The 13,067-nt window shown below is 42.6% G+C and overlaps 1 protein-coding gene across 1 annotated transcript in view; it reads right to left on the reverse strand.

Annotated features, from left to right (window-relative positions):
- Stacl (SH3 and cysteine-rich domain-containing protein) overlaps positions 1–13,067 on the reverse strand; it is a 100,232-nt gene that overhangs the window by 25,802 nt on the left and 61,363 nt on the right. The window contains 2 exon segments of the mRNA XM_089262041.1: positions 780–836; positions 1,757–1,908. Coding sequence (XP_089118167.1) covers positions 780–836; positions 1,757–1,908 — 209 coding nt within the window.

A 13,067-nucleotide genomic window follows, 5' to 3' on the forward strand; every position in this document is an offset into this window, starting at 1 on the left:
ATTGAGAATATTTTATAAGATTTTTCATGAATATAAAAACTACTACTAAATAATATAAAAACTAATACCTATTAAATATTTTTGTTTTGCATGTACATAGTACATAATAATGAAACTCAGTTCAGCTTCAATCGAATTTTTTTTCAATTAAAATACTTTGTTAGGCTCAAGTCCTTAATTGACATTCGCAAGGGTATTCGTCCTGCGGCAATCGAAACCTAATTACTTCTACGGGCTTTCGCCGCCTACTCAATGTCTGGCATTCCATGAATGCTATTTTTTGTTGCGCCTTTGCCTATTTTAATTGATTTCACAGCAGCTTTGATTGATGGTCGCCGCTGGACACAGGTGCAATTTATGGCGCTCATTCAATGTATAAAATATACATATATAAATAAAAAATAATTCAATTTATAAAACGTGAAAATGTGAAAAATGCAAATAAAAATAAAAAACAGTTTTAGTTTTTTGCTGGTTTTTGCAGGTTTTTGATATTAAATATTTGTTTAATATATTTAATGGATTTTTTGTCAATTTTAATTTTGTAATTTATACAAACGAATTGTTTTGCATTGCGGGGCAGCGGCTAATTCTACGTTTGCGTGCAACATTTACGGCAATTTGTTTGCTTTTATTTTTTTGGTATTCTATCAAGCGCTAATAAAGCAAAATATATGTTTTTTAATATACATTGTTGTTGTTGTTGTTGTACCATTCGATTAGAAACATAAAGTAAATGTTGATTGATTTTTATTTGTTGCTTGATTAATTTTGGTTACCTCAAGGTCAAAACGGTTGATACGGCGTGGTACATTTGATTTTGTCGGGGTTGTTGGCTGATTTGCATTGATAATTATATATATAAGTATATATTTGATGTATATATAAATATATATTGTACGATTTTGGCGTCAAATTAAAAGAATGTTTCAAATGTTTTTTTTTTTTCGATTTTTTTGTTATGTAGAGAGAAATGTGTAGAGAATATTAGTTAAATACATCTGTTAAACTGGACTAACTTAAAGGATATGCAAAGAGGATATGCCTAAAGGATATGCTTAAAAGCTAACTTAGTTTCCGTTGATATTCGTTATGTGGTCTGTTCGTGTGCGGATGTTGGCGAGAGGGGCAGGCGGAGGGGGAGAGACGACTGTGTGGTTGCCAAATGCAAACGAAAGGAACATTTTCAGCTCTCGTTTTGCCCGGGTTCTTTCTATTTTTCTTTTTTTTATTAAATTACTTAACGTAAATTTGGAAATGCAAAAATTGCATAAATGGAAATATTTTGAGGAAGATTTTACGTTTTGCATAAAATTCCATTTCCATTTCGAATTTTTTTTCATCATTTTTATTTTTCTGCAATTTTCGCACGACTTTTCAACTTTTTTAAGGGCATATTTTCGCGGCTTTTAGTCATATTAAAGTGCGGGTGGATACTAGAAAATATTATTATTTTTTTTTTTTACATTTTTACTTTGGCTTTTCCGCGCTTCATTTTGTATCTATGCAGTTGGAACATTTGCCGACAATTCGCAGCTGTTTTGCTTTTATTTGCCACGAGCTGGAACTGTATACATACAGAGATAGGTATATTGGGGAGGCGAGAGAGTTTGCATTTTGGCTTAAACGTGGTACAAAGATATATAAGCATGCGATGGTAGTTATTTTTAGCATGAATTGTTTGAATGGGCAACGGGGTGCGGGTTGCGGGGGCTTGTATTTGTAGATGGCTGTGACTAGGGGCGATGGCACTTACCTATCTGCTTGTGTTGCTGAACCAGAACCCGCCGGCTTTAGGCTCTTAAATGCTTTCAGCCACTTTGTTTTCATCGATGGCGCTGTGGCGGCCGAGAATTTGCGTTCGTTGCGCGGCGAAGTTGGCTCAACTTTGCTAACGAATAACTCCTTCTGCCAGTGCCACACAGATGGTTTGTAATAGAAAGAGATAGAAAGAGACAAAGAGAGAGAGAGAGAGATGAGTACTTGCTGCTTTGGTAAATACAATTTGGCTAAAGTCAAAGCAGTTCACTTGCTAGCAATTTGCATTTAAACGTCTCACGTTGCAGTTTAATTACAGCCATTAGCACAACACAGACACAACACACACGCACACACACACATGCACACGTACAGCTCGTTATGGCATAATTACATGCATACGAGTTGTATTTAGGCGCACAATGTTAAATATTTAACTGCATATCTGATATTCGGTTATTTTGATAGGCGCTCTAACAAGTCCACAGGCGTGCGTGCCATGGCAAATAAAGCTATTTTAATTAATAATCAACACTTTACAAAATACCACAAAATGTAATTACACGCACACTCACACACACATGCACACACACACACACACACACACACACACAGAGCAGATAGTTACTTGTGACAATAATTAAAACCACGTGTGACATTTGGTCACAGTTGAGTTTAGCTTCGGCTTTTGCTTGTTGCTAAACGAACCTAATGCCCATAATCACAGTGTGCACTGCTTAAGTAATCCAGAAATAGATGCATAAATATCACATTATGCGGTTCTTTTATAATGGCATACGAAATGTTGATTAAATGCGATTTATCTATATGAGAATTTACATCTATTTGGAATTGACCCACTTTGCATAACATAACGGGTGGGGGAGGGGGGAGGCGGGGCCAGAAGCAAGGCTGTTGAGTTGAACGAGAGCCAATTTATTTATATAACAACAAGAGCGAAACTTTTCAAAATCTGTCTTCCTCTGTACAGTGCAACAGAGCAACTGCTGTGGGGCTTAATTAAATTTCATGAAAATCGCATAGAAAGGCGTTATTGAATACAGTGTGGCAAGAGTAAACTGAAGAGCGAGGGGTGAGGAGGGGAGAGTGGAGGGAGTGACTGAGTGAAAGTTGACAGGGAAGAAGAATGAGGGTAAGTCAAGAGTGAGAAAGAAAGAGGGAAAGAGAGGCAGGAAAGTGAGAGTGAATGCAAGAAAGTGAAAGTGAGAAAAGTAAGAATGAGCGTTACTTAACAGGAAACATGTAAGGCAGGGAGGGTAGAGAGCGATGGAGAGATACAGAGAGAGAGAGAGAGAGATAGAGAGAGTGAGAGAGAGAGAGAGAGAAATAGAGAGAGAGAGAGAGAGAGAAAGAGAGAGAATGACAGGGAGATCAAAGAAAGAAGAAATTTTATGAGGAAAAAGACCTCCGTCTAGCATTTTTGTCAAGTTTCTCTTTAACCCCACTTGACTAATGCACGTTATTGGAACTTAAATAGCCTTCACAATAAATATAAAGAATTGCATAAATAAACGTTGTCAACCCTTGTACATGCTTATCTACCTTTAATCAGTTATCCGTATGAATTGCAGCGCATTGCTGCTGCTGCTGCCAGCAGAGAAACTTTTAGCTGTCAATTTCAGTTGATGACATGCCAAGGTCCCAGCTGGAACAGCTGCTAGATCGTTTGCCATGCCATGATATTGACTTGTGTGTGCCAGTCAATGTGTGTGTGTGTGTGTGTGTCTGTGAGTGAGAGACAGCCGGATAGACATGCCTTGCCTTGCCACAACAATAACAGAACTCGGCCCGACCAAAAATATTCAGCACTCTTGGCAATTGCGGCATTTATAATGCAATGAGGCGCGTGCACTTTTGTTGCCTGTCGCCTGACTTTTTGATGCACGTTGCAAATGCTATTTTCGACATGTTTTTTTCCAGAGAGAGAGAGAGAGTGGGAGAGCGTGGGAGAGAGATAGCAGTTGAACTGACAGGCATGACAGAGAATTGGCATGAGTGCCAGCTCCTGCCTGACAGCAGGATATTAAGTTTGTCATGTGTCCATAGTGTGTAGCAGGAATTCGATGGCAATGCACGCAAGCGGCTCGAACAACAATTGCATAAGGCGATGGCAAATGCATTTTTAAACGTTTCAGGCGCACTGCTCGGCAATTAAACATTAATTTGCAGCAATTAATTTGAAGCGGGCATTTCATTAAAATAAATGCAGATGACAAAGCTCCGATAAACCAAGAGACAAAAGCAAAAGTTGAGCAACTATTAAAGAGTCGCTTAACTAGATAAACTACCAGCATCTTTAGCTCTCTCTCTTTGCCTGTGTGTGTGTGTGTGTGGGTGTGTGGTACGTAATGGACATGTGACTATCATGTTGCCTTTGTCATTGTCGACGTTTTGGCGGGCGTGTCCTGTGCCATAAATTTATGCATGCAGTGCATAAAATTCAAATTAAAGGACCTGCCGCTGCTGCTGCTGCTACTGCTGCCTGCCTGCCAGCGACAAGTACAGGTTTTGACACTTTACAACACTGGCGGGGGTCTGGCCCTGCTGTCGCCATAGACTCTGCCCATAGACACATGGGCAAAGGCAAAGGCAACTGTTACCCGCAGCCAGCGCAAGCGCCCGCTCCTTGGCCTGTCAGGGCCAACTATATGGCAGCTGTGAAAAGCGAGCGCCCGGACCTGATGTGGGCGTCAACGTCAACGTCAACGTCTAAGCAATCAGCGGCCGGCCATGTGTCTGACAGCCAGCCGCAGTGCCAACACAATGAGCGCCATCAAATGTTCCATTTGAGCTTTAAGCACTCTGGCCATGCTCTGCCAGTTGATTTTTCTTTCTTTGCTTTGCTCCAGGTTCAACTTCAATTGCATATAATGTGGCCTAATTGATTTCCTTGTGCCCAAACCGCAGCCTGCCAGCCCGTCCCAGCCACACTTCAGATTGTGCTGGGCAAACGATTTTTTCAGCTGATTTGTCATTGTGAGCGCCCTGGCGCTGGCTATCTGGGTCCTCTGGGAGCCGGAGAAGAGCAAAAATTTATGGCTGTCACAATTTTTAATTATGTTGCTCTACGATATTGAAACCACAAAGGTATCATAAATGGCCGAACCCAACTGGAAAGGCAACAAAAGGAAAGGGAGCAGAGGAGGCGAGCGAGAAGCGAGCAGGCACAAAACAATAAGAGCACAACAAGCAACAGCAACAGCAGATTGGCTCACAAAGGGACGCTGCGTAAGAGCCAACAGCTCAAGTGGGCCAGCAGGACTCAGAAATTTGCTCATTAAGACCGCAACAAAGCGGGCCAAAGCGAACCCTTTTCGAGATGGGCGAAACAAAAGGCGGCGCGCTTCATCTGTCGGCCAATTGCAACAAATTGTGGTTGCCAATCGCAAAGAGAGAAAGGGAGAGAGAGAGAGAGAGAGAGGGAGAGACAGACAGAGTGTGGGCGAAGGGCGGTGCATGGGCGTGGCTGCTTGTGCACTTGTAATGAACTATTCGCGATTCGCCATTCGAGCGCATATTTTATTGCCACTTTGATGAGCAGCTGCCAACACATAAAACCATTTTTTGTAGCGCCTTTGTAATTTGCAAAGAAAAGTGGGGATAGGGAGAGAGAGAGAGAGAGAGAGAGAGAGAGAGCGAGGGGGCGAGCAGTGCAACTGCCAGAGGCAGTCATTAGTGGGCGAATGTGGCACGATATGTGCACAGTCAGCGCTCACTTCATGGCTTTTAGAGCGCCAACTAATTGCAGTTGCAGCAGCAACAACAACAACAACAGCAACAGCAACGGTGGCAACGGCGGCAGCTCCAGCTTCAGCGAGCGACATGTGAGTGCCGTGCAAACACGCTTAAGACAATTCAAACGAGACACGGGCAGACAGACAGCGGCGGGGTAGGGGGGACAGCGAGCGGGCTGGGTTGTGCTGCCCAAACAAACATTTCCGTAAATTACACGCATTTGTCAAAACGAAACAATGCGCAAAGTGTTTATTTGTTTTGCTGAGTGCTTTTGAGCGCAAAAATGACTCAACACAAAAACTGCCGTTAGAAGGGGCACGCCCACGCCAACGCCCACGGCCGCCTGCCGCGCGCTGTCTGACTGCAATCTCTCTCTATGTGTGTGAAAATGTTGCAACTTCTAATGGGTTTGCTTGTTGTTGAGATCGTTGTTGTTGTTGTTGTTGTTGCTGTTGTTGCTGCTGCTGCACTCATGCGCGAAATGTAGAGCAGCGATTATGCAACCACATGCAATGACAATGCACCATCGATCCGTGGCTCTAACCACAGCATGCATACACACACAAACAATCAGACACTCACACACATGCACTCTCATACATGCATTCATATGGCGCGCCTGCACTATGCGGCGTATGCGCAATTTGTAATTTTCATTAACGCCTAAAAGCAGCAATTAGTTTTTGCTTCTCTCTCATTTTTTTTTTTTTAGAATTTCTGCCATTTGCTTTGTCGTTTGCATCGCTGATGCTGATGCTCCGCATTAAATTAAAGAGACAAGCTCTTAAACCACATGCCACAGCCACATGCAGTGGGTGCAGCAAATGCTTTAGAGTTTAATGAGCTTTAATGAGTTGGGCTTAACATTTGATGAATTTGGGCGCATACTCCACTTTTAAGGACTTTTCTTGTCTTACTCTTATCAAAATATTATATGCCTTTTACTTAGGGACAGCTCGAACTTTCTTCTAGCTTCCTTGTCTTTAGGCTTTGCATAATCCTTTAAGCTTTCTCTGTCTTTATTCATTGTCAGTCTGTCCTTGACTTGCCTGCAATGCTTAGATGATTCCGCTTTCTAGCAACATATTTTCTGTTCTTTTACAATGTTCTACTTAGGAATATAAAATCTTTAACCTCTTTCTTGAGAAATTTCATTTATAGCTTTCGTTACCTAATGTCTACTATCATTGTAGGTGACATATGCCTCTTTCATTAGAAATCTATCCGAAGCACTAATACTCTGCTGCTGTTTTGCGTCTAACATTTCAAGTGTTTCTTGAGAAATTTACCAGAAGGATGCCATTTACTCTTGTTTTATATCTCTTTCTACTGTCAGTCTCCATCATTTACTGATACGTAAGGTATACACTCTCTACAGAGATAAAAGATATATGTGTCTCTCTTTCTATCTCTATCTCACACACTGTCTCTCTATCTGTTTGCTCCCTAACAATCTGTTGTAATTCTCCATCTCTCTATATGTTTCTCACTCACTCTTTTTGCCTATCTCTCTATCTCTTTCTCCCTCCCTCGCTATTTATAGAAATCTACGTGTTTACCTGTCCGTTTGAATATTTTCCTTTCTCTCTTCCTGTCATACTCTCTTCTCTTCTAGATCTCTCTCCCTCTCTGTCTCTTTGTCATCTCTGTAGCTACATAAAACTTTTCAATTCATCCATTGCCTGCTTTGCCTGCTTAACTTTTACTGATATCAAAAGCCAATATTCCCCTTTCTAAAAAGAGATTTACGTAAGGTCTCTCTACCTCCATGTCTCTTTCATTGAAACTCTTTCTCCTCGGTCTGTTGTCACATAAAATCTTCACGCTCTGGCATTGATTGCTGTGCTTGCTAAACTTTTACTTTTTGTTTTTATCATATCCCCTTTAGGAGAGACATCTAAAATCCCTCTCAGCTCGGAAATCTCTTTCGCATCTGCTACATGAAACACATAAAAGCCACACTCTGTGCATTTAGTGCCTTTTCACTTACATTTCCATAGTCTACCCTTAGAGTGCATAATTTAATGCTCGAGTGCAATTTGTTGGTTTCATTCTGATTTTTCTTTTTTCAGCTAGTGTGATTGACATTTTATAGCAGCTGTAAAGTTACGCTGCATTCATGGCCCAATTTCACTTAATTCGTGTAAATACTTATGTCGAGGCGCATAACTGACTCCAACTAAGCGAAGAAGAAGAAGAAGCAGCAGCAGCAGTAGCCGAGGAGGGCCAAAAGAAGCGTGCACAAATTTATGGCAAGCAATTAAAGCTGCAGCAGGAAGCCAACAGCCAGAAGGCAACTTGGGGTAACATGGAACAACACGGGACAACATGGGGGGGGGGGGGAACAATTTGAAGCCCCATTCGAATCAGTGCCTGGAAAAAGTAAGTAGCAATAGTCGCAGCGCAACGAGTTGCCTGGCAGCCAGCGCTGATAAGTGAGCGTAATCGGCTCACGCTTAACGCCTTACCAAAGGCACCAAGCAGGGGCAAGTGAAGAACGACGACCGGCGAACGGCGAACGGCGAATGCCAACGGCAACGGCAACGGGCCCCACAACCGGATACGGATGCGGATGCGTAGCGGCGCCATTTGCATGGCTTGTTGGGGCTTTTATTTATTATTTGGCGCAGCTTTTTGGCGTTAACGTGGGCGGCCCTCTGTCCATGTGTCCATGTGTGTGTGTGTGTATATATTTTATGGCTGCTTGCCGCAACAAATTTCATGTCCATATGAAGCCTGCCTTTATTGTCCACGTAACTATATAGGAACGTGGCCTGCACAACCAACTGGCAGCCGTGCTAATGCACAGTTATGGCTTTCATTAGGCCGCAGCAACAGCAGCAGCAGCCGAAGTCCCATCACAAGTTGGTTAAGCTGCGTGAAATGCTTTGGCCCACATAAAGCAGCTAACGGAAGCAGCAGCAGCAGCAACAGCAGCAACAACAACAAAAACTGGTTGTAAAAGCTCTTGACGGTAATGAGAAGTTAACTGCTTGCAGCTGCATTCCAAGCTCTAGCCATTTCTCTCCCCCTTCCTCTCTCTCTCTTCTCTTCCTTTCTCTATCGCCCTTCGGCTCACCTGACAATGTGGCGTGCTTTCAATTTTTGTGTTTGATTTCACTTCCAATTTTTGCAATTTGCATATTTTTTAGCATTTTGCTTCTTTTTCAGCTACAAGCTTGCCTTTATTTTTTATCACACACACACTCGACACACACTCACACACTCGCTGGCTGTAAACTCATGTGCTTGCCCCTCAGGTTCTCTGCTTGTGTTTTATGGATTTTCTTCGGGCTGCCTGACATTCTACGTGACTGCCATCAATTTTCAGTGGCATTGCCGCTTCATTTTGCATACAGTTGAATGGCATCTAGATGCCATGCCCTGCCCGGCCACGCCCCATGTTGTCCTTGTGCCCTTAACTCGATTTCGAATTGGTTCGCTACGCCAGGCAACGTGTGCGAGAGAACTGCTGATCAGCATACCTCAAATGGCATTGCATTTTGTGCTGGCAAACAACTTTTACATTCACTCGCTGCCTTTTGAATACCCTACACACAATTAAATGCACTGAGGGGGTAGATTGGTGGAAGACTTGGTATGTGACTTTCAGAGTAAATCTGTTTTTGGAGTGGTAAAATAAGGAATATTTGGATATGCAAGGTAAGAGGTTGCCAATTGAAGTATATTAAATATGAAGAAGAATTTCTATGAGCTCAATTTGAGTACAAATGAATACATAGATCATTTTGAAGAGACAAACGAATTTATATACATATATCGATCTAAGCTCGAGGTCTGCAAGAGACAACCAGTCGAAGGCAAACTATATATTCAGCAATTCAAGAAAATATATCTATTATAAATAAAGTATGCAAGGAAACCTTTGAAATGTATACAAAATTTTATATATACAGCTATCAATTACTATCTATATTATCTTAATTTGCACTTACTATTACTACCTATTGTTCAGCTGAGCCTACTCTAGTTTCCTTTACAACCTAACCTCTTAGTCGAGCATACCTCACATTTGTTTTTTTAGCGTTTTGCTCGTTTTTCGGTTTTTATGTCGCTTTATTATTATTGCAAGTGTAAATGTGGAAAATTGTGTGCGTGGCTGCCCGAAAGTGTGCGTGGGTGTTTGAGCATGTGTGTGTGTGACTTTGTGTGTGTGTGTGTGTATTTATTGTCCTATTTCTTGCAGACACGACTCTCGCTCGCTCTATCTATCTAGCTAGCTACCTAGCTAGTTGTCTGTCTGTGTGTCCGCTTAGCAGGTGTTCCTTAACAGCTCTGTGGTCCAGTTTACCGTTGGCAGAGCTCAGCATTTGCTGCAGCTGCAAATTGATTTTCAATAGCTGAGTGGTTTTTGATTCAATAAAATGACATACTCAGTTGACTCTCAACGAAGTAGAAGGGCACCCAGTTACGTGCTTGACATCTATGTGTGTGAGTGTGTGTGTGTGTGTGTGTGTGTGTGTGTAAATGTTGCCACAGTTTGTGGCATCTTTAATGGCATTGGAATTTGGTTTCTATTTTTGTTGAATTGCTGAGCTCAATTCATATGAAATCTAATTCAGCTGCTTTGCTTGGCTCACTGTAATTGATGGGCCTATAAAAATAGACAGCGTCGCCTCAGCCTGGACGCTGCTGGCCATTGCCCGTTGGCCGTTGGTTCACTGACCATGTGATAAATGGTCGAGTCTTGTATTTTACGCGTGTGACAGCTTAAAAGTAATTTATCACAGCTCAAATAGACTCGCTTACTGTGTGTGTGTATGTGTGTGATTGTGTGTTTGCGGTCTAATCGAATTGCTGCCTAACTGACTTATCAATCAAGTGTCTGCGCCCCGGGCGCCCATAAGTAGGCAATAAAAAATTCATTTTAAATATGCAAAAGGCAAACTGTGTTTGGCTGAGGCTTAGCCGGATAAACACATAAGTTTCTAATTAAAATGAGCGTCAGACTCACACGCACGCACACAGAGTCATAAATACTGATTTAAGCCAACACACACACACACACACACACATACGCCCATGGGCCGCTATCTACTTAATTACTTGGGTGGGCGAGCGCAGCGCTGGGCTTTCTGTGCATAATTTAAAGTGCATATGTGCCACACGGCAAACCGCAGAACTCCCAGCTGATTAAGTCGACAACAGGCCAACTCTCTGCACGTTTTAACCCCATCCGCCCTCGTACTCCCACTCGCATCCAACTCAAGCTCAGCCCGTCGGCATTTCGCACGCAAACTTTTATTGCACTGACAAAATGCTTGCTGCGGTTTTTTCTTCTCTTTACTTTGCGCAAATAATACATACATATATATAAAGATAGAGTGAGAGAGAGGGAGACGGAGAGAGAGAGAGAGGTAGGGAGTATTCGCATATGCGGCGGTTGGCCAGGGAAATGGAGCGGAAAATATGTTTGAGCACAAGTGCTAAAGCTTGACGCCTGAGCAGAGCCATAGTCGTCGCCTCGCCCACCTCAGCACTGCCCCCCAAGCCCGCAAAGGCAACAACAATAAAACGCGCGCACACAAAAGAGGAAATCAAAATATTTCCGTAACTTAAATTGAAAACTGTCAATTGGTTTTTATACACAAATTGCATTTGTGTGCCTGTGTGTGTGTGTGTGTGTGTGTGTGTGTGTGTGTGTGTGTGTGTGTGTGTGTGTGTGTGTGAGCACACCACAAAAAAGCTGAAAATAAATACTGAAAACAGTTATTGAACATGTCGCGCTTTAGCGTTGCTCTTCGTGCGCTTGTTACCTGTCGTCCCGCTAATAAAAAATCAATTAACTTTACTTTTGCCACAACAACTTCAGGCCTCAAAATCAATATGAGCACCATATACAAATAACCAAGCAGCTCCCCCAGCACAGCCTATGCCTATGTCTCTATGCACACGCCCCTTTGAGCCCATCGAGGGTTAGACGAGGCGCGATAATTGATGTCAAATGCGAGCGACGTGTGCGGCGGTCGTTAATCATAGAGGTGCAGGTAAGAGCACGATGTCGAATCGACTCGAATCGAAACGTATAGCGAAGTTCATAAAGCTCAACTCACATACACGCACACACACATGCACACACATACGACTACGTGCATAATTAGCGGCTGCAAACGGAAAGCAAAAACAAAAAAAATAAAATCAGTTTTTGTCAGGGCAAAAGCGAAAGCGAGCGCGCGTCCTGATTGAGTGGCGCAGATTAACAAATTTGGCCCAAAGGCAATCACAACAACAGCAACAACAACAACAACAAGAACAGCAATTCATAGTTGTTTGTGCGTCAAAGCACAAAATACACTTGAGGCGAAACAATTTAATTCGTTTGGTAAACAGCACACGGAACAGAAACGTGCTGCAGAAAGCGAGGCACAACAACAACAAAAAAAAAAAAAGAGAAGAAAATAATAACAAAAAAATATAGAAATGGAAATGAAAATGGGCTGAACTGCTGGCAGCCAGACTGTGGCAGAAGAGTCTCAGCAAATACTTGCCAAGAGACAGAAACAGAGACAGAGACACAGATAGAGCTAGAGATGGTGACGAACAAAGCGCGAGGGAGAGAGAGAGTGAGAGAGCAAAGTCAGTGAGTCGGGGCAGTCAGGACATGACTATACAGTAGCAAAGACCACTTCCTGTCAGGCTCTAAGCCACGTTAGCAGCGTCGCACAACTGCCAGGCACAACTACAAGTCAAAGTAAGGCACACACACACACACACGCACACACTCACACACACCCGCTCGCTGTTGACACCTACACATAGTCCTGCTCGAGGTGTCACTTTGGCTAACACGAAACTTTTAATGCCGCTGCGGGTCGCGGCCATAAAAGTATTCATTTGTCATTGTCAGGATGCAGTCGGCGTCTGCTGCCAACAACAACAACAGCAGCAGCAACAACAGCAACAACAAGCTAAAAATAAACCACGCTTTAACCAAAACCAACAACAACAACAAGAAATCGCTGCCAAGTAATTTTTAGTGCCTGAAAAACTGCTGACTGCCAGCTTGGCTCTTAGGCGCTCATTAATATGCAATAGTACGCATATCGGGCCATAGTATTGCCAACCAGGTTGTCTGCCAGCCAGCCAGCTGGCAGCCGCCTGCTCACCCACACACACTCACACTCACACTCACACACAAACACATCGCATTCAATTATTTAAATTTTCATTAAAATTCTAGCAAAAAATGGAAAGAGATGAACAAAAAGAAAAAAAAATGCCTGCAAAATTTCATAAAGTGTTAAGGCAGAATCCTATAGAGCACAGCGCAAGCAAAGAAACCAAAAGCTGAAGAAGCAGCACAAACCCACACGCCCACGTAAAAGGGCAAAGCACAAGCAGCAGAAGAAGAAAAAACGTGGTCAACTCTGCTGAAAATGCAAAGCTATGCGGAATTTATTAAAACGCCGAGGTCGAGGCTAAGAAATTGCTTTTGACACCAAAAAAATTATGGAAAAAAAAAAGTTAAGCCAGGTAGGGTATAAGTGAAAACGTGAATACCCTTGAAGTCGAACTCTAGTAGAAGATAATTA

The sequence above is a fragment of the Drosophila navojoa genome, chromosome 5, assembly GCF_054131105.1.
Source record: "Drosophila navojoa isolate 15081-1374.11 chromosome 5, UAZ_NAV_1.0, whole genome shotgun sequence".
Classification (NCBI taxonomy): domain Eukaryota; kingdom Metazoa; phylum Arthropoda; class Insecta; order Diptera; family Drosophilidae; genus Drosophila; species Drosophila navojoa.